This window comes from Takifugu rubripes, chromosome 9 (assembly GCF_901000725.2).
Source record: "Takifugu rubripes chromosome 9, fTakRub1.2, whole genome shotgun sequence".
In the NCBI taxonomy this organism is placed as follows: Eukaryota; Metazoa; Chordata; class Actinopteri; order Tetraodontiformes; family Tetraodontidae; genus Takifugu; species Takifugu rubripes.
Window position 1 is genome coordinate 2997123 of NC_042293.1, and position 19787 is coordinate 3016909.

General features: G+C 42.6%; 3 protein-coding genes across 5 annotated transcripts; 2 read left to right on the forward strand and 1 right to left on the reverse strand.

Moving 5' to 3' along the window:
• The first annotated feature begins 5082 nt into the window (after positions 1 to 5082).
• On the forward strand, positions 5083 to 10679 carry neto2b (neuropilin (NRP) and tolloid (TLL)-like 2b). Of its 2 annotated transcripts, none has more exons than XR_003889507.1 (12): positions 5083 to 5291; positions 6054 to 6110; positions 6278 to 6436; positions 6515 to 6763; positions 6854 to 6901; positions 7066 to 7193; positions 7630 to 7731; positions 7894 to 8020; positions 8291 to 8404; positions 8857 to 8987; positions 9099 to 9156; positions 9236 to 9309. XR_003889507.1 is itself a non-coding variant. In XM_029841476.1 (12 exons), exons 1-12 carry the CDS (start codon positions 5282 to 5284, stop codon positions 9677 to 9679), a joined length of 1662 nt encoding a protein of 553 aa, XP_029697336.1. In that variant the 5' UTR covers positions 5083 to 5281; the 3' UTR covers positions 9680 to 10679. The 2 variants fall into 2 exon arrangements, 1 of the variants encoding a protein (XP_029697336.1); XM_029841476.1 differs by having other exon boundaries at positions 9064 to 9156; positions 9236 to 10679.
• A 165-nt stretch (positions 10680 to 10844) lies between these two features.
• On the reverse strand, positions 10845 to 15285 carry LOC105416884 (transmembrane protein 116). 2 transcript variants are annotated; one of them, XM_011606929.2, is made up of 12 exons: positions 15119 to 15285; positions 14964 to 15007; positions 14489 to 14552; positions 14097 to 14228; positions 13137 to 13232; positions 13003 to 13052; positions 12793 to 12918; positions 12663 to 12708; positions 12489 to 12560; positions 12229 to 12382; positions 11782 to 11861; positions 10845 to 11690 (listed from the first exon to the last, which is right to left on the reverse strand). In XM_011606929.2, exons 1-12 carry the CDS (start codon positions 15149 to 15151, stop codon positions 11538 to 11540), a joined length of 1050 nt encoding a protein of 349 aa, XP_011605231.2. In that variant the 5' UTR covers positions 15152 to 15285; the 3' UTR covers positions 10845 to 11537. The 2 variants fall into 2 exon arrangements, with proteins under 2 accessions (XP_011605231.2, XP_011605230.2); XM_011606928.2 differs by having other exon boundaries at positions 14964 to 15285.
• Positions 15286 to 15593: 308 nt separating this feature from the next.
• Positions 15594 to 19731, forward strand: LOC101072777 (ADP-ribosylation factor 4-like). The gene is made up of 6 exons (XM_003967100.3): positions 15594 to 15769; positions 16453 to 16533; positions 17013 to 17122; positions 17299 to 17370; positions 18137 to 18259; positions 18345 to 19731. Exons 1-6 carry the CDS (start codon positions 15703 to 15705, stop codon positions 18426 to 18428), a joined length of 537 nt encoding a protein of 178 aa, XP_003967149.1. The 5' UTR covers positions 15594 to 15702; the 3' UTR covers positions 18429 to 19731.
• The last annotated feature ends 56 nt before the right edge of the window (positions 19732 to 19787 follow it).

Consider the following 19787-nt stretch of genomic DNA (forward strand, 5'->3'; position numbering starts at 1 on the left):
TGAGGACTGTCCCTCCTCCATTACCTGCTTTTCTGTCTTTTCTGAAGTGAAACATTCCTCCTTTGTCTTTTTAGTAGTGTCTGCTGCACTTTCTTCGGCCTGCGTCAGAGAAAAGGTGATGGTATGATGCTTACATAACATTGGCTGGTTTTCTGTTTTTGAATCATGCCAACAGAGTATTATGCATTTATATTTTTATTAGGTTCACCTCGGGTGCAGGAAAACATACTGAATATTAGATACCTCGGTGACGTCACTTAGACGTAAATTGTGAATTGGCGCCATCTTTCGGCCGCTCAACAGGATCGCATCCTCACAGGGAGCATCGTGAAGTACAGAAATAGCTGCTTCCACCAGCTCTTTCTCGTTCATACAGTAGAAGACAGCGCTGAAACAAATCATTGCATATCTGCGAGTTAAATGGACCAAACTGTTTTGATACAAAGTGGGGAAAACATTAAACAGGAAGTGTTTGTACGTCACATACCTCGCAGTTTTCCGTTTCCTCCGGCTCTTCCGCGGTTCGTCCTTCTTTACGTTCTCTCCCCTCTTTGACATCCATGAGGGCAGTGACCGCTGTCTTTCTGCCATATGCGCTCTCGAAACACAACAGACGAAAGACTTGCGGGGTCGTCAATCACGTGGGGAGTCAGTCACGTGATCACGCAATGCTGACACCAACACCGCCGCCTATCGGACTGACAGAAAAATGCACCAAGAAAAACGGTTGAAATATACTGTACACATATTTTTTTTCTATTTTGACAGCTTACATAACTGTTTTTGTATGTTATCAATCATTTGTTTATCATATTGGAAAAGGGAAAAGTTTATAAAAGAACATTTTCTGTCTGGCACGTTTCAAATCTCAACTAATGTTATAGAATGTTTTTCCTGACATGGGCTGAAATACCCTTTTTTTCAGTCTGGTGACTTCCAATTTTGTCATTTTTACCCTTGTTGACAGCAGTAGAAGAATCTTTAATCTCCCTTTTCCTCACCCTCCTCCAGCCTTTGGTTTTCTACACAGATTCCCTTTACAACACTTTGTATCCAAAGCTGCCTTCTCTCTCACTCAGGCCCTTTTTTAATTATGTCTCTAAAGCCACATCCTACCAGTGCTTAGGGCTTGATTGCAAATACCAGCTTTGTTTATTTGACTAAATTAAAAAGTCGAGAAAGAGCAAGAGGAAAACTGGAAGAGCGTGTTAACATCTAGATGGATCCAGATTTTTACTTTTCCCAAAGCTGTAAAGTTCATTGAGTTTCATCAGGCAAATAATCAGATGAGCTGTAATCAAGTGGACATAAAGCTCAAAATCCCCATCCACATTATTATTCTTATTTACACCACACATAAATGCGGGCTGTTTGTATTAAATATATATAAATATATATATATACTATTAATGACCTATTTCATAAGAGTAGTCTATGCATGTTTTCCTTAGAAACAAACAGGAAACTCAAACCTTAAAACACACACTTGACTATTTTGAATTTAATTTTGTTATGATCAGAATTCTAATATGCATGACACAACAAAATGTGCACCAAATATCTATTGTCAAAACGCTGTAACTGCGTGTGAAAAGTGGTTAAAGTTATTAAACACTAGCAGAACTCCTCATCTCCTCCAGGCTCTTTGCCACATCCTCGGATCAGGCTAAGAAGATTTCTGCGTGCTATTGGAGTAAAGCTCGTCACTGCCCGACTTGATGCTGAAATATTGGGTCAAACGTGACAAAGTGTCTGCCGAACACGATTTGGACTATCAGCGTTATTTCCATGAATTATGTCACATCGTCTTGTTTCCCCTTCAGTTCTCCTTCCCATTCGAGGACCCTAATTGATGAAACCCACAGTAATCACATGGAAGTCTCCCTGGGTTTAACCCTGCCCCCAGGAACATTTATTATCATTGGTATTTGGCCACAGCAATGCTAATGCTAAACATCTTTAAATCATCGGGGACATTTGTGCAGCCTTTTTTTGGTCACAGAACAGAAAAAAAAGCAGTGCAACCTGATTTTAGACACAAACACCTGAGAAAAACAGAGATTTTCTGTTCAAATGTCAGCACTTTCATTTTTATTGCCACATTACACTGAATTTTAAATAATCGTCACTTTCTGCATCCATTGTTATAGCCTGTGTGACATTTTCCTGTCTCAGTCTAATCTGTCAACTGAGTTCAGGGTCAATTGCTCTGACTACATAACATCCCATATGTCTGCATCTGCCCAGAAGTGTGATGTTTGTGTTTACTCTCAATGTTCGACTAAACACAAGCTGACCCTTATGTAAGGCGACATTCAGGGTCACGACTACAAAAAAAACCATATGGTGTTTACTTTAAAATCACCAGCGAAAGGCTATAAGACCGTTATGTTTCTAGTAATTCCTCCACTGATTGGTTTGTCTCCCCTGACGCGCTCTACCACAGCGCGCTCTGCACGTGGAGCCGAGGGCAAGCAGTTGTGAATTTAAAAAAGTAAAAACAAGCCAATGGGATGATAAATGAGAAGTCAGTGGGAGGCTGCAATCTGCTCTGCCCTATTAAAGTCAGGATGTGCATGTTGGCTTCGGCGCGCTCTCATCAACACTAATGGGCCAAAATCCACAGGGATTTCCTACCAATCACAGGCTGTGGCAGCGTCTTAATTACTTTCCCCCGGAAGCTGATAAAACTGCTTTTGGTGTAAATTTAATCTGTTGTGTTTTAGAGACCCAGCTCAAGCAGAGAGCCCAGAGAGTTCATTATTTGTACTAATGTAGAAATATGAATGCATTATTGTATTTTTAACCCTTTAGCTACACACGGCTGTTGATGCCTGTGTCCATGATGATGGTAAAGATGTGTGGTTTAATCAAATATGTGCTTTTCCAATGAAAAAGGGGCTCAGTCAAGCTCAGACGCACAGGCCATTAGAGATCATATCAATTCATCCTCAAGCTAATAAGAACAACGGCCGGATGACAGTCCAATCAAAATGCTAATTACCACCTCAGAGCAGGAAAATAGGCCTGACGCTCCAGGATTCATTATCTGCCTTTAGTGCGACTTTCCTTCACAGTGTGTGTCGTTTACGTGGCTTCAAATCCAAATCGACTGTAAAAGGTTGCGACATCGTGACAACGTTTTCAATTACTTCCATAGCAGTTTTTTCATGAAGGTGAAACCTGTTTCAAGGTCTTTTTCCCCAGTGTGCCAAAGCTGGATGAAGTGATGTTGGGATCATCAATGAAACATTCATGAAAGATACCAGAGCTCAAAAGCAGCTACGAATTGGGTTTTGAGCTTTTATTCAATGATTTCTTTCATTTCATCTGTAAAAAATAAAAAAATAAAAATCTCTCTGTTGATTGAAACCAAAGCGCACGTATAGGTGCTTCACACAAACTGACAGGAGCAGAGCTTCTTTTTTTTACTTTAAAATGAGAAGCAAATTCAGGGTGATTTCATTATCAAACCCAACAAGATAGTGATTCATTAAACTGTCTGATTTATCATCCCACCTCTAATTACGCCCAAGATTCCAAAGTCTCAGCATGGTGTCATCTTTCCCACCTCATCCCCCTGCTCCTTGATTACCTCAGAACACAGTCCATCAGTCGCCATGGCAACAGATGCAACTGGCACCTTGGTAGAGGTTCAGTACGTGTAGGTGCGCGTGTTATCCATGGTCACGTGCAGCCCAGCAAACAGCCGCAGCTGACAGACGTGGCGGCCACCTGACGGCTCATCATCCTGCACCTTCATCCCACATCACACACCACAGATGAATAATTCATTAATTCCCTTCGACATTTTCCTTGTATAATCACTCACGCAGGGAGACTGCCGTCTCAAATCACTGACATGATGCAACCTCACCACCGTGCATATCTTTGATAACTGCTTGTTCATTACCCAGAGGTCGTTACCAGTCCCATTTTACTGAAGAACGATAGCGGATGCTGAGTCTATCATACCCCCCTCCTTCCTCCCAGGATCTAATGATAGGGTGGTTTACTCTGCTTTATGCAGGATGTTTACACTGATGAGGCCGCTGTTTTGCTTTCTTCATTTCATGTCAGAGCAGGAAAGATGTGTGAAAGGATCTCATTGTTTTGAGGAAATATTGCATTCAAAGCTTACACCCACTGAAGTGGAAATGAAACTTTTAAGTGGGCTGAAATATGTTGGCACGGATCATGTTTGAAGTCACCCAAAAGCTGCCTGATGTAAAGTAACTGGCATACAGGGCTGTGGGCAAGGCAGCAGTACTGTGATTAAAAGGCGCCCCATCAAAAGACCTGAAAAAAATCCCTTGGAGAGCTCAGAACTCCAAATAGCAGGACATCTCCCCCCAAATTATGACTTAGAAACTCAAACTCTATAGGCAGCAGTCAAAGGTCAATGTCCCTCCAGAATCGGGAAAAACACCATTTATTTAGCCGTTCCGTTGCCCATTATCAACATTTTTGAATATTTTCATACATCCAGCTCAAGGTTTTGAGTCGTTTGGTAACCAAACAAACATGGCTGTCACCACCTCCTCCCTGGGAGAAATAGTCTTGGCTTTAATCATCATCTCTGAAGCTCTGGCCAGATTTATGAGGCTTCAGGCACCAGGTGTCCTTTTGTGGCAAATGTAGCTGGACAGCAGGGACATGTCTCCTGCTCTCTTCTTAATTATCCAGGTGCAGCCTTAGACGCAAACTATGAGCACAAGAGCCTGTCATTGTGTTTAAAATGCACAAAAATTCTCATTAGCGAGTTATTAAACTTTAAACGGGGAAGTCCTTATAGCCTGTGTTCTAATTAGGCTACAGCGGGCTGCATAATGAGCAGGTTGTATTTCTTATTTATGAAGACGCTCATGCGCAATGAGTCGTGCCAATTGCGCCCAATCTTTAATCCTTGCGCCTCCACAGACATATGACCGTCAGTCTCTCTCTCTCTCTCTCTCTCTCTCTCTCTCTCTCTCTCTCTCTCTCTCTCTCTCTCTCTCTCTCTCTCTCTCTCTCTCTCTCTCTCTCTCTCTCTCTCTCTCTCTCTCTGACACACACCACCACAATTTTGCATCTGACAGTTCTCGGCGATGAAGCTTAAGTTCAGCAGATCCTTTTCTGCCACCGAAGCCTCTCTCGTCTTGACCCATCCGGATTAAGACAATGTTTTTGTCGATCGTGCGCTTCTCCCCTGCGCTAATCCGGATCACGGGCGAAGGAAAGTGAGCCTGTTTTGGTCACATCTGGAATCCACCCGAAACGGAAAAGCGCGTCACCTGGAAGGATGCGTGCAGGTGAGTGAATGGAAAACCTTTTATTTTGTAGGTATTGCTCCCAAACGGCAGAAATGGCGCAAGAGAGGCTGTTTGTATGTGCGTAAAGTCTCTCAAAGTTTCCTCTGCATATTTAAATAATGCAGATATCTGCAGCTCAGCCTTGTCTTTGCATTCTGAAAACGCTGAATCGAACATCTTTGCTCCTACTCTGCATTAAGAAGCTAATTCAGAGCAGCAGTTGGATCTATGTCTGGATGATGGGGCTTCTTAGGTGCACTTTATTCTCTTTATTCGTGATATAAATCTGTTTGAGCTGATTTAAGAAGTAAGTGATTTCATGCAGACCTTAAGAGGGCAAAACGATGTGATTTTACAATTCCACAATGCTCAGGCTAAGATGTTGTCTTGTGTCCAGAGAGGCACAGAGCTGTGCACAGAGGATGTGATTAATCACATGTACGTTTGTTTGATGCATAGAAAAGCAGCTCCCATAGTATCAGTTACATAAAGTTAAAGTGAATCAGGAAGCTGGAAAAAAGTGGAAGTCAAGGAAGCAGATGGTTGAAGGATGGAGGCAAAGTGTCCTTATCCTTTCTGTTAAGCTTTTTTTTTTTTTCCACCCCCCTTTGACCCACCCATGACCCCGTTACTCTACAATATATATAAATTCCAGTCTTTGGCAGAGAGACCACGGCGCATACACACACACACACACACGCGCACACACACACACACACACACACTTGCGTACCCTTCCTCACAGACTCTCTTCTTTCACAGTCTGGACGTTCCTCCTTTTTATTCAGGAGGGATTTGCTCTGGCCCAAAAGACCAAAGGTAAGATTGATGCATTCGCTGGACACCCATAATTCATGACAATGGAATTAAAGATAAGTGATGTTTTTTCTCTTATTTAATCAGTTGCCATCACTTGTCTGCCAGCTTTTCTTCCGTATGATGAGCCACAGCGATGTTTTCTCCCTTTTTTTCCTTCATCCAACCAGATGAGGGAACCGGATCCAAAGTGGTCAAACCCTCCCCGCGGCCCCTGCGGCCCCTTCACTGTGGTAACTGGGAGCGAAATGCAGATGGCGGCAGCTTCAGCTCACCAAGCTACCCGAATACCTACCCGCCCAACAAGGAATGCTTGTATGTTCTGGAAGGTAAGCCACAGCGAGCCGCCATAACCATCTCACGTCCGTGTAGTCGAACTCTGAGCCGCGTTGCTCCGCTTCCCTCAGCTCTGCCCCGCCAGAGGATAGAACTGCTCTTTGACCAGAACTTCTACATCGAGGCTTCCTTTGAGTGCCGTTTCGACCACATCGAGGTGCGGGACGGCCCCTTCAGCTTCTCGCCGCTCATCAATCGCTTCTGTGGCTCCACCAGCCCGGGCCTCGTCCTCTCCAGTGGACGCTTCATGTGGATCCGCTTCTTCAGCGACGATGAGCTGGAGGGGATGGGTTTCCAGGTGCAGTACAGCTTCACTGCAGGTGATTATAGCAAATATATGGTCGGCATGGAAACCCCAGAATGTTCAAGACATTAATAAAATGGCATTTGTCTCCATCTGTCCTCCATAGATCCTGAGTTTCACCTGCATATCGGAGGACTTTTAAACCCCATCCCAGGTAGTGTGAGCAGATTCTGGAGTTCTGACTGTTGGTGAAATGTTTTCATGATTCGGATCCAAAAGATCCTTTTTAGCATCGTCGCTAAGCTCCTTTTGTCTTCATCTCCGCGGTCGCCTGTTGTCTGACTCCGCGTTCCCCATGTGTTGCTGTCTGTGGGCCAGATTGTCAGTTTGAGCTGTCTGGGGCTGACGGACTGATCCGCTCCAGTCAAGTGGAGGAGGAAAACAAAGTAAAGCTGGACCAGGCGGTGGACTGCATCTGGACTATCAGAGCTCCGCTAAACCACCGGGTATGTACGGAGAAATCCTTCCACTTAATGTTTTAATTCCCCACAGCCGTGCCGCTGCCGTCGCATCAATAACAATGGATGCACACGTAAGTGAGAGGGTGTAATGGAGTAGGATGAAATAATACTTTGGTAAGTAATAAGTCTGCAACAGATGGGGGTTGGAGCCACATCTCTTGCATTTCCACCCCCATACAGTTGAGATTACGTGGGTTTTATGCTATATGACATAAGGCCTGCTGGCAAATGTAACCATTTTTTGTTGCACACAACAAGCTTGAGACACATTCATGCACCAGTTCTGAAGCCAAACCATTTGTGCTGATAATCCAGCAGGAGTACAGATGCATGTGATCTCTTTTATCCTGTACGGATGTTACGGAAGAATACGATCAGATGAATGAAATGTGCTGGAAATAATCCTGGTTCCTTATTCCAGATTTACCTGCGTTTTTTGGAGTACCAGATGGAAAACTCCAACGAATGTAAGAAGAACTTTGTTGCTGTTTATGACGGAAGCAGCGCCATAGAGGACCTAAAGGTAATGACTTTGAATAATATAATAACTAAATAATTAATGAATTAACATTTTAAAAGACCTTTTGTCCTCAAGGACTTTAATCATGAATAGTTATCAACAGACCTTGGTGTCACCGAGGCAACACATCTTGTGAGAGGAAAATAATGCGCGGTGTCCTTGCAGGCCAAGTTTTGTAGCACAGTTGCTAATGACGTCATGCTGGACACCGATGTGGGAGTGGTGAGGATGTGGGCCGACGAGACGAGTCGCCTCAGCCGCTTCCGAATGCTGTTCACTTCTTTCGCTGACCGTGAGTCCCTCCCTGGGGTTATCCTTCCCTGTGCGTTCATTCAGTCTGGATGTAACAGCGCCCTCTCGTGGTTTCTCTTCAGCACTGCAGGCTCCACGAAAATACATTTAACCTTATTGGGCAGTGGAATGCCGCAAACTTTTATAGACAGTGACTGAAAAGTTTATCCTCAACTCAGGGAAAAGTCTTGCGCAACTTTACTTTGAGAAACAGCTGAATTGTTTGGCCATAATGACTACCTGGGATAATGCGCTTGCCCTTGTTTTCCAGCCCCCTGCGCTGGCAATGCGTTCTTTTGCCACAGCAACATGTGTATCAACACGTCACTGGTGTGCAACGGCATTCAGAACTGCGTCTTTCCCTGGGATGAAAGCAACTGCAAAGGCAAATCTCTTCAGTTGTGTTGTATCGCAGTGACTTGTGTCATATTGCATAACGTGGTCCTTGTGGTGTCTGTGTGCTCCCGCCCCTCAAATTCCCTTTCCCCCAAATGTTCCAATGCTCCGTTTATGTAATTTTCCTCTCTGAACAGTGTGTATCTGTAAATACTGGACAACAGAGACCATCTCTTTGAAATGAGCTCTTGGCAGTGATGCAGCCATCCCATCATCTGTAATAGACCTCTAGTGCCTGTCGGCTGTTTATTGGCACCGCGTTCTCTTTGAACGGCTGTTAATCACATCTTCTGGCTATTCGGTGAAGGCTTTGAATAGTTCCTGGATACATTCCTAGTGTCCTGATGAAGAGGGGCAACAAGTCATGCGTGTGTTCTCATCGCTTCTAAATATGATAGTATTTTATTTCTCTTTGTCCCTTACATCACGCCGATCATGCAGAGAAACGGAGTAAAGGTCTCTTTCACCAGATCACCAAGACTCATGGGACAGTCATTTGCGTGTCCACGGGGGTGGTGCTGTTCCTCCTCATCCTCTCCATCCTGGTGCAAGTCAAACAGCCAAGGAAAAAGGTCATTAAGACATACTGACATCAGCAGATTGACTGGGAAGAAGTTTCCATTAAAGATGTTGATTTATTATTTGAAGGTGTTGATACGCAAGAATAATCTGTTCCAACGCAGTGACTTCCAGGAAGTGTTTGACCCGCCGCAGTATGAGCTCTTCACTCTGAGGGACAAGGTTGGGCTTCTTTATTTGCATATTTATGCAAACGATGATCTGTTTAAAATGAGACATAGAGCGGCGTTATTCTCCCCAGGAAATGTCTGCTGACCTTGGGGAGCTGTCAGAGGAGCTGCAGTCCCTCCACGCCCTCAGAAGGTCCTCATCAGGTTCCCGGTGCATCCACGAACACCACTGTGGCTCCCAAGCGTCTGTCAACACCTTCAAAGCTATCAAAGGTGCGTACGGCATGGGCCGAGGGTCCATGGAGCTCCCCCCGTTCAGGGGGGGACATTCGGAGAACTTCACCTCCCTGGGCGACTTTGACAGCAGCCTGCGGAAGAAAAGCTGGCCTAGCGTGAAACAGGGCCGAATGCATCACGGATTGGTGGACAGAGGTCTGGGGCAGGACGACAGGGTGATGGAGGAGGATGAAGAGGAGGAGGAAGATGGGAGGTACGGCGTGTATGTGCGCAGAGCAGGAAGCCGGCCAGGGAATTTTGAAATGGTTCAGCAGAGATCCTTGTCCATGGACTTTTGAATTTGGACGAACCTTTCATATTTTGGACCAAATGTCGCAACTTGTGAATTTCCCTTTTCCTTATGATAATGACTGAATAATGATAATGGCATAATCCTCCCTCACACAAAATCTGTAACAGAGTAACACTCCTGCAGTTTGGACATGATGATGCTGCTAAACTCTAAATCAAATGTGTTTTTAAAAGTATGAAGAACCTACGACAAAGTTTTATAAGTGAGCGTAATTTCAGTGGGATAAAAATGACTTCTTCAGTTTTAAATAGTGAACTTTGTCACGACACTGTGTAATATTTAGATGAATTGAGATTTAAATTCAGTATCACTGGACCACAACTGGTATTTTTACTCTGTAAAGGTCATGTCAGATCGTAAAATCATAGTTTTTAAGAAAAAAATATGTTGGCTCTTGTGGATGTATCACTCACAATAGCAGCTTATAAATATTCCACATCCGTTCTAATAGTAACAGAGCATAAGAGCTCCGAGCCATACTAATGCTCATATCCGCCTCTAGAGGACGATATGGGTATTGCGGTTGGAGGAGAGCTGCTAGAATAATGCAGTTATACTCAACAGTTGGAGTCAGACTTTTGACTGTCAAGTTAACAGCAGTGAGAACATAAAGGGGCAGTGCTCCCTGAGCAGAACAATGGCGAATCTTCTGTCTCTGCCACACAGTCCCCATACTAGCATCAAATTGGCAGGTCGTAAAAGTAACGTCCACAGATGATCACAGACTTTCAATTTAAAACCGTAGAACCTGATACAGCAAAAAGAATTCAAGATAAGCAAATTAAAGTAGAAAATGGAACATTAAGTGGACAAATAAATCACAAGTGTTTGTTAATATTGCTTTTATTTCTTAAATAACTTAAATACATCCCTTATTATTTCTAAATAAAGAACAAATGTTTGAGACAAACGGCTGCAGTTAGCTATTCTTGAAAGATGCTGGAAATGAGTCACATTTATAAACCCAGCAGATCTGTGGGTCTTATCCATCGTATTCAGAAAATTCACTGAGCAGATAATTGATTGAGCAACTATGCATGTGCACACCCGGAGGAGCACATGGCAACAATATCGGTGCTGTTGGTGTCACCGTGTCCTCTCACGCACTCACTGTCACTGTTTGAGTTTTATTCAGGAGGAATTCCCTCTACTTTGCGAAAGTGCAACCAAGTAGCTGGGATGAGTGAAATTAGCCGTTCCCTCGTGCTGCGGCTCGTTCAGCGACGGCACACAAACGGACTTGTTTTTACTGAAGACAACCAGATACAAGAGCAGATAGTTCAGGCTTCATGTAACCAGTAAAGCCAGGTGATCTCTTACACAACCGGTGATGTGTCAGTCATTTACAGAGCCTTCCGTACAGACAGAGACACATGTAAAGTCCAATAAAATGCTTATTTTACAGGGTTTTGGAGCAACAACAAAGCAGAAATTCCTTGTGAAGGAATGCAGTGCCATATGTTCTGTGCAGACAGTAAATTTTTCTGCTGTGTTTTAACTTCCCTTTTCACCACCCCAGCAATGGAATGTTCCTAAATCTGAAAACTGGAGTAATCATAAATGAAAAAGGCTCTGTAACATAAATACGCACAATACAATAAAAAAGGCCACTGACGGTGGTGACATCAAGGGTTCTCCGACAGCCCCAGAGGTCGTTCCTCACAGCAATTCTACTGAAACTCAAAAAAACATCAGAATCAGTGTTTTCTTTGATTGCCTCTCGCTCTCGGTCCGCACTTATGTCAATCAAAACAGTTCAGCGTTTAAGTCAGACCAGCAGCCTGTCAGGCCAGCAATATGCTGCTGTAGCCAGGCAACATCTCTCACGCCCACCAGGGCAACAATCACCACGAGCTGGTCAGTGACTGTTCGAAAAAAGCCAGACGGTCGTACACCAGCAAGGGTGTGTTTTCCCCAAGGATGGCCTCCGTGAAGTTCCGCCGTCTCCAGGCATACACCATGCTGTTCAGGAAGCCTTGCAGGGAAACTGTGGCAGCCTGGGGTGAATAAAAACAACAGCATGCAACAGTCTGCTGCTCAGACCTGAAATAATTCCCCTTCCGCTTACAACATTCTTTCAACTCTTACCTGAATGAAATAAAGGGCAAACAGGTGGTGCTCACTTTTCAGCCACAACATGAAGTTAGACAGCAGAACGAGGACGAGCACTGCGGCAGGACGACAGGCAAGAGGACATGTTTTCAAACAGCGTTAAAGTGTCTGTGGTCTTGCTATATATAGCTAGGTCGCTCTTGAAAAAGAGATTTTAATCTCAAGGAGTCTTTTACCTGGTTAAATAAAGGACTGATAATATTAAGTGCCCAACTATGCATTCTACTACCAAAATGTGGAGATTTTCCTAAGAAATTCAAAGGGCTGTTTGAGGGTTAAAACATGGTTTTAAGGTCAAGGTTAGAATTTAATTAGGGTTAGGGAGCTAGTTGGGAGGGTTAGGGTTAGTGCAGGGAGCTGGGTAAAGTATTATGTCTATGAAAGTCCTCAGAAAGATGGATGTGTTCGTATATGAGCGTGTACCTGGTGTCCAGCAGAATAAGATGACCATCATCATATTTCGGGCTGTAGAAAACACAGTTTTGAATCTCCTCCTTGAACGACCGTCTCCTTCAACAGGGAAAAGTCCCTCCTGCTTGTGTGTTTCATACCACTGACCGACCTTATAGTAAATCACCTGGGACAAGAAGTGGAATAAGTGGACATGGAGTAGGGAGCAGTCTCAATGATTAAAAGATAAAAACAAAGATCCACATTCCTCCTAACTGGATTCTATGACTTACGGAGCAGGACAACATCACCGGAATTACCACAAGGAAAAGGAAAACTCTGATCAACATGTCGTGGATGATCTCCTGGGAGGACAAGCAAAAGGATACTCCCATTATGGGCTTCCAAAAGACTTAAAAGCAATCAAACAACTGCATTCAGATGTCATCAGATGTTCAGATACTCACGGCATCAGAGCAGGAGTCGCTGGAGATGTGCAGGAATAATATGCAGCTATCGCACAGAAAACACAGGTTAAAATGCTGCGTTTGTTTTCTAAGATGAGGGTTTTATTGTTCGGCAAGGCGGCGCGCTCACCTGGTGCAGTATTTACTGCCATTGCGGATATACCCAGTCAGCGATGGGTCCGAATCCGGAATCACCACAGAGGGTTTTATGAGGGGAGTGAACACATAGCCTGCGTAGATCGCAATTGGGATCAACCTGTGACATCGGACAGAAATAACATGAAGGCAGGTGAAGGACAGAGTGTGTGAGTGATGGTGTTATGCGCAGTCATGCACTCACCACACGATCGCATACATGGGCGCGGAGACCGCCGCCTTTGAGATCTGACTCTGTGAAACCAAGACAACAGTGAGGAAGTCATGAGAGGTTCCAGATTTCTTCTCCATAAGGAGCAGATGTTTGACCGGACCCACCTCGTGCCCTGGGGGAGCGGCTCTCCACCCTTGGATGGCGCCCTTTGACTTCCAAGCGTAAACCAAAACCAGCAGAAAGGAAATTAAATAAAAGGTCTGGAGGAGAGCAGAAGAGAGGGTATTATGGGTATTATAACTGTCTGAATTGAGTTACAAACATCACGAAATTCACCTATTCAAGAAACTAAAACCTGAAAGTTTTTTTTTGTTGTCGTTTTCAACACTCAGGTATTGAGATTTCTCTAAACCGAACCAGCAGCACTGATTAAATATTGACCTAAATAATCCCCCTATCTGTTGAAACTGAAAGAAATCCATATTCTGAATGGAAGTGACATTCCTGCAGGGGTTTTCTCTGTAGGGCAAATATCCACCTGGACAATTCAGCACAGAACTCGAATCAGAGATTCCGACGTGTGAAAGGACAGCAGGGCGAAACGTGTGTTTTCAGTCTGGGTGACATCGTGTAAACCTAGCCGCGACACGTGAAAGCAACACTGTGTACGTTTTCCAGTTTATAGATGCCATATAAAATAACTTGAGGTTTGCACTGTTTTTACTATGATTGTGACTCTGCAGTGATGTAATCAGACTCATCAGGATCAGCTTTAAAGAGTACTTTCAGGCATCTTACAATCCAATATTCAGCATTATTTAAATTGTACTTTTTAAAAGGGTGAATATTGAAATCTAAATTCCTGGCTTTGAAAGAATCCTGCCCATTTTTGACAACTCTTTAGGAGCAACCACAAAGAGAAGAAACTTTACTTTGTTTCTCTCTTGGTTTCAAATCTATCAGTAAAAACAAGGATTGAATAGCCAGTGATTATAGTTAACATATTGCCTACGAACATAAAACACAGATATTTGGAGCAAATATAATAACCTACATTTAAATCAAAGTTAGCTTGGACTTATTCCATTGCTGATGGTGTCAGCTTTTAGATTGGGCAGTCTCACCATTGACAGCGGAAGGATGTACTGACAGATGGAAACGCGTTGGTCGGAGCTGACTTTGTTGATGGCGCTGCTGTAGAGGAGCACCACGGCGGCCAGGAGGTCTGCCAGGGCCAGCTGTACCAGGAGGTGCCCCTGGAACCAAAACACACAAGAGGGGAAGTCTGCTGATCATATAGACCTTATAGATAACTATGTGCCCGATAGCAACAGGCACGAAGGCCAACACACAGGTTGAGGAGGGGTTTAATAATAATGATGCCATATATTTGTTTTGTAAAGATCAAATGTGGAGCAGAATCTTTGCAACGACCAGCACTAGGTTGGGACACTTCCTTGAATATGACAATATATCCTGGAATAACAAAGCCAATACATATCTGTTCTCGACGAACCTGTTTACTGAGATGCCTCCATCTGACAATGGAAACCACCATCACAGAAAAACTCCCGATGATACTGCATATAATTAAAAATACAGCACAGGTACAGCAGATCAAACATGCAGCAAATTACACACATTAGCTCAACACGACTGTCAACATTGGTGTATTGAACTTGGCGTGCACTTGATATGCCAGACATAAAAACATAAGTTTGTCACAAGCTTGTGTTGAGTTGTAAGTTTTAGTTAAAGTAAATATTAAAACAAATCGAAACTGATGCAGAGTGCTCAGATTCTTTTTTGTGTGTGCGCGCCAACTGTCTGACGAACTGTTGTCACATGTGCTCAACGTGTTCGATCATAACTCTTTTGGTCAGTTCCAAAAGACTGACTCAGTTGAAAACCTTTATTCAAAACACAATCACCACTCGTGCTTTGCTGGTTTAATGTAATTCAATAATTTCAAAAGCATATAGTGATATTACCTGGGAGTGAGCAACACTATGTATTCAGTAGAGAGAATATCTATCTGGGGGTGAAAATGACAGTTATTATACGTGTTATTCCAGTAGGATAAGTACACAAAGATTCCTGCGTAGTAAACTATGCACAATAAATGAATAATGAATATAATGCCTACCTGCTTTCCACTCAGTACACCTTGGAACGTCATAGTAAATATCCAACTATGAACCTTTTCGAGATAAGAGCTTTATTTTGGTAAAGCTGCCTCCATAATATTGCTCCGTTCTCTCAAGAAGGACCGATTGCCCCTGCACGCTGTCCTGTCTTGCTGTTTTGTGTCCACCTGTCCTGAGGGAGATTCGAACAGCCCTCGATGGGAATTCCAAAGGATGACGCACGTGATTGCAGCCTGTCTGTTGTAGTGACATCTAGTGGTGGAAATTAGGACTAACCCATACGAACAACCGGAAGTGTAAAACTTTAAAAAAGGAAAAATGTCCATATTAAATGTCAAAAGTATCATATGTCATATTCATTGTCTACGTTATCACAATTTAACTATTATTAAAGGCAAACAACAAAATATTTGTATGTTGTTGTCGTTGACACGAATAACCCGTGTTAATAAAGTTGACTCAAACTGATGACGTAGCCGCTTCCACGTAAGCCCGGACGTGGCACTCGGCAGCACTTTGTGAGGGAAGTCGGAATCAGCAGAGCGGTGTCAAATAAGTATTTCATTGACATTTAGAGTTAGATATGGGACTCACCATCTCATCGATTTTTGGTAGCCTCTTCGGCAAGAAGCAAGTGAGAATTTTGATGGGTGAGTGAAAGCTTTGCTTCTCTAACGATAGTGTTAATGTAGCTTTTAGCATTGCGGCATGTCTTGCCCACCTAGCTTAGCTGAGTTTTGAAGTCTTTTAACCATAAATGTTTGAAAGAGCAAATGGAATACAGGGGGGGAAACAAGCGAAAAAACTTAAAGTGATTTTCATATCAGGCGTAAACTGTCAGGTTTCCGATGGTATTCTCGATTAAGCTTTATACTGAAGTCTTCCAAAAGGGGTCCAAACCATCTAAAAGTACGCCAAACCTTTGTTTGATTACAGTTTTACGCTGCTATCTTCACTTCATACGTTTTTTCAGATCTGAAATCAATCATAGCTGAATCAATTAAACTTAATTTGTTATAGCCGTAACTCTGGAAGGTCATGGTGCAGTCATTCATTCCATTTGAATTTTGTAATTCGATCTTTTAGCCACTAAATGTCGCCTTTAAGTACCAGACAGCTAATCCAGTTTCTTGTTTATTTCTGCAATGATCTTGCATTTAATTTTAGTTTTAGGACATTTAGTTTTAGGACATGTTCTCATGTAAAAACATGTCATTATAATTATCAGGACAGTAATGGTGATCTTTCCCGTTATTTAGCCATTTGTGGGACAAAACTGCTAAAGCTCCAACTCTTCATTTTTGTTAATATTTGTGGGACTTTGTCTTTGTAGTCGGCCTGGATGCTGCTGGAAAAACAACCATCTTGTACAAACTAAAACTTGGTGAAATTGTAACCACAATCCCCACCATCGGTAAGGAATGCATGCGCTCTTAATTATAAATTATCTCGTTTATTTTGAGCTACTAATATTTAACTACTAACTACTTAACTACTAATACCGTTCATTGTCAATGATGATATGTATCGTTTTGGTTTTTCACGATACAAAAATTCTGATATTACACAAGTGTTGTCTTCCTGTTTTCTGGGGCTGCGTCACAGTAAAGTGACATCATTTCCTGTTCTGCCTGTTCAAGTATTTGCTTTTAACCCCGTCCATTTTCATTTCTCATTACTGCAGCCAAAATTAACACCACAAATATCATGTCCAAATAGCAGGTGTGGTTAGGAATATTGCTGAGCTTTGAATTGTTTTGTCTCTGCTTTAAGAAAAAAAAAAAGAAAGAGAAATGTGATATATGAGATGATCTATGATAAATTGTTATATAGATGTGTATTCAGTGTATCAGAGCAATGAATTTAAGACCTGTTTCTCTTTTTCCTGTAAAGGTTTCAATGTGGAGACTGTAGAATACAAAAATATCAGTTTTACTGTTTGGGATGTTGGTGGCCAGGACAAGATCAGACCCCTTTGGAGACATTACTTCCAGAACACACAGGTATGCCATAGGTGTGACTGTATCAGAGATGTGCACCTGGACATTTGCCTGTGAGATCTTAGGCATGTTTTCCTAGTCTGCCCATCCCCTTTTTAAAAAAAACAAAACAATGGAGATGTAAAGCTCACTTAAGAAAAACACATTTTGCAAAATAATTCTGTATATTTGTCATCTAGGGCCTTATCTTTGTAGTGGATAGTAATGACAGAGAAAGAGTAACGGAAGCCAAAGAAGAGCTCACAAAGATGGTGAGTACATGAGTACCTGATACAGGTGGAACACATAACTAGCTATTACTGCTTTGCGGTTCTCATTTATGGACCAATGTTCTTGTGACATTTTCTGGAGCAAACTTTGTGCGACAAGTAATAAATGTGTGTCAAACTGCACATTTCCTTCCTCTGGCTTTTGCTCGTGGCGTACTTGTCTGAAGAGATTCTCAATAAATGAAAACACTGTAGGTTACTTTTAAATGTAGATAGAATCCATTTTAAATCGTAATGAGGATGTTTTCATAATCTGTGAAATCCACATATATGATAATAATAACGGTATGGCCGTGACACTGCTAGTTATTGACCCTGCTTTAAACTGTGTTTGCAGCACCCTAGGTGGCCAATGAAAGTGAACCTAGAGTAAAGTTCTTTTCTGTTTTGTTAATAAAATGTGAGCAAACCTTTGTTCTTCTGTGACTCTTGCTGTGCTGGTTCTCACAGCCGTCACTGGTTTCATCATGTAGAACCTGTTTTCTCTCCATTTATGTCAAGAGGGTTGATAACATCTGTCCTTTTAAGCCAGAAAAGTGTGGCTATGAAGTCATTTCCCCCTTGATTGTCAGAAAGTCAGTTGATATTTGAAAACAAACACGTTTTTCACAAAAAGCAAATATTGTCGCCCCCTAGTGGTAAAGATTGCTACTGTTCGGTACACCGTTATAGTTATTTTCAACATTTCTGCTTTTTCTAGTTTATTTTTCTACTGATTTTCACCTCTTTGTATCCCTGCTTGTTCTAGTTGGGAGAGGATGAGCTGAGAGAAGCTGTTTTGCTGGTATTTGCCAACAAACAGGACCTTCCCAATGCCTTAGCGATCAGCGATCTCACAGACAAACTCGGTCTACATGGCGTCCGCAACAAGGTAAGTACAAATGTTATAGGACCTGCAATGTGGTTCAAACTTGCATTCATGTCTAACTTTGCTGTAATATCTGACCTATCGCCAGTGGTACATCCAGTCAGCCTGTGCTACCAATGGCTCTGGGCTGTATGAAGGACTGGACTGGCTATCCAAAGAGCTGGCCAAATGAGGCACCAGCAGCCTATATCAGGAAGAATCGACACCACCAGGCACGAGTGAAATCACAGACATTTGATCCAACATATTTTTCTTCCTGTTCTAATCTGGACCAAAAGGACAAGGCTGGTGGACGGTTTAATCATCTTTGTAAAGTTTTAATATCTGATATATTTTTCTTTTATGTATGCCATTTTCATCGCCTTACATTACAGACTTTATCTTGCTCTATTTGTTTCCCCAAAGTTGGATTTCGGCAGGTTGTAAATACTTACAAATTTGCGTCGGCCTTTCTGGGAGCTTTTGTGATGATCATTTTTGTCCAGGTAGCATCTGCTGCAAAGAACCACTTTTGTAGATGTTTTTGAGCATATTGGATGGAGGGAGCTGAAACTAAAACCCTAAAATGGTGAAGGACAGTTTTAGGCAATTACAAGCAGGCCTTTAAGGATTCTTCACTGCTATTATATTATTCCAGTCCTGCTGGGAAAGTGCATACGCTAACATAATGATTGCAGTGATTTTTTTTTTTTCTTTTTTATACAAATATATATGGACAGTTTGGACAGTAGTTTGGAACCTTGTGGTCTCCAATAAATGGTTCCATAAAGTAACAGTGTGCCTTCTGTTGTGTTTCGGTAATTCTTTCATCATTTTATTCTTTCGCCACACTCCCTCCATCACCCCAGAGACATTACAAAGGAGTTCTGACACTTCCTTTGGTGTCGCAGTGTGCGTTGTGATGTTTGCATTTTTTGTACCACCAGTGCGTTTTCAGGATGCTCAGGAACGGAAAACCTTGGAAAAAGATGGTTTCACAGTATTCAGGGTTGACAGATGTCAGCGTTTCTGTAGCATTTTTTTTTCCCTTTTCCTGTCAGTCACCCAAACTGCAGATGGGGTGGAAGCATTTTCCACCTGCGTACCTCAGATCTGTCGTAATCACAAATGTGAGCCTGAAACATTGCGTAACCCTCAGCTTTCAGCGGATGCCGCCAGCTGCGGCTTTCACGCCGTGCAGCTTTACCGCGGAGCTCGTTCTGCTTATTACAATCGTCAGTGTTGATGGAAAACTGAACACGTGCTAATAGTTGCCGAAGATGGCTCAATGCTGCAGATGTTGCTGTAGCTGGGTTTGACAGCGAGGCCAAAGGTTGCACTCCAGATGTGCCGTTAGCACTGAGTGGCTTCACTGTCTGCTTTATTACATTTCATCACTGTCCATTAATCCGTGTAGACATTTCAAACTGCGTACGGGGCATGCTGGATCTGTTGCTTTTGCAAAACTATTTTACAAATAAAATAACTTAATCTGACAGTGTTGTGGACTTTTATTTTTTCTCAGTTAACTTTTCCAACTTCTTAATGTGTA

Excerpts from the sequence above, each read along its gene's own strand:
- LOC105416884 (XM_011606928.2), bottom strand. The coding sequence starts at position 15,151 with ATGACGTTCCAAGGTGTACTGAGTGGAAAGCAGGTAGGCATTATATTC. Across the intron at positions 13,053-13,136 it reads CCGCTCCCCCAGGGCACGAG|AGTCAGATCTCAAAGGCGGC; the intron begins GTGGGTCCGGTC and ends TTGGTTTCACAG. Across the intron at positions 12,383-12,488 it reads CGGTGATGTTGTCCTGCTCC|GTGATTTACTATAAGGTCGG; the intron begins GTAAGTCATAGA and ends TTCTTGTCCCAG.
- neto2b (XM_029841476.1), top strand. Across the intron at positions 6,764-6,853 it reads GCAGTACAGCTTCACTGCAG|ATCCTGAGTTTCACCTGCAT; the intron begins GTGATTATAGCA and ends TGTCCTCCATAG. Across the intron at positions 8,021-8,290 it reads GTTCACTTCTTTCGCTGACC|CCCCCTGCGCTGGCAATGCG; the intron begins GTGAGTCCCTCC and ends CTTGTTTTCCAG.
- LOC101072777 (XM_003967100.3), top strand. The coding sequence starts at position 15,703 with ATGGGACTCACCATCTCATCGATTTTTGGTAGCCTCTTCGGCAAGAAG. Across the intron at positions 16,534-17,012 it reads AACCACAATCCCCACCATCG|GTTTCAATGTGGAGACTGTA; the intron begins GTAAGGAATGCA and ends TTTCCTGTAAAG. Across the intron at positions 18,260-18,344 it reads TACATGGCGTCCGCAACAAG|TGGTACATCCAGTCAGCCTG; the intron begins GTAAGTACAAAT and ends ACCTATCGCCAG.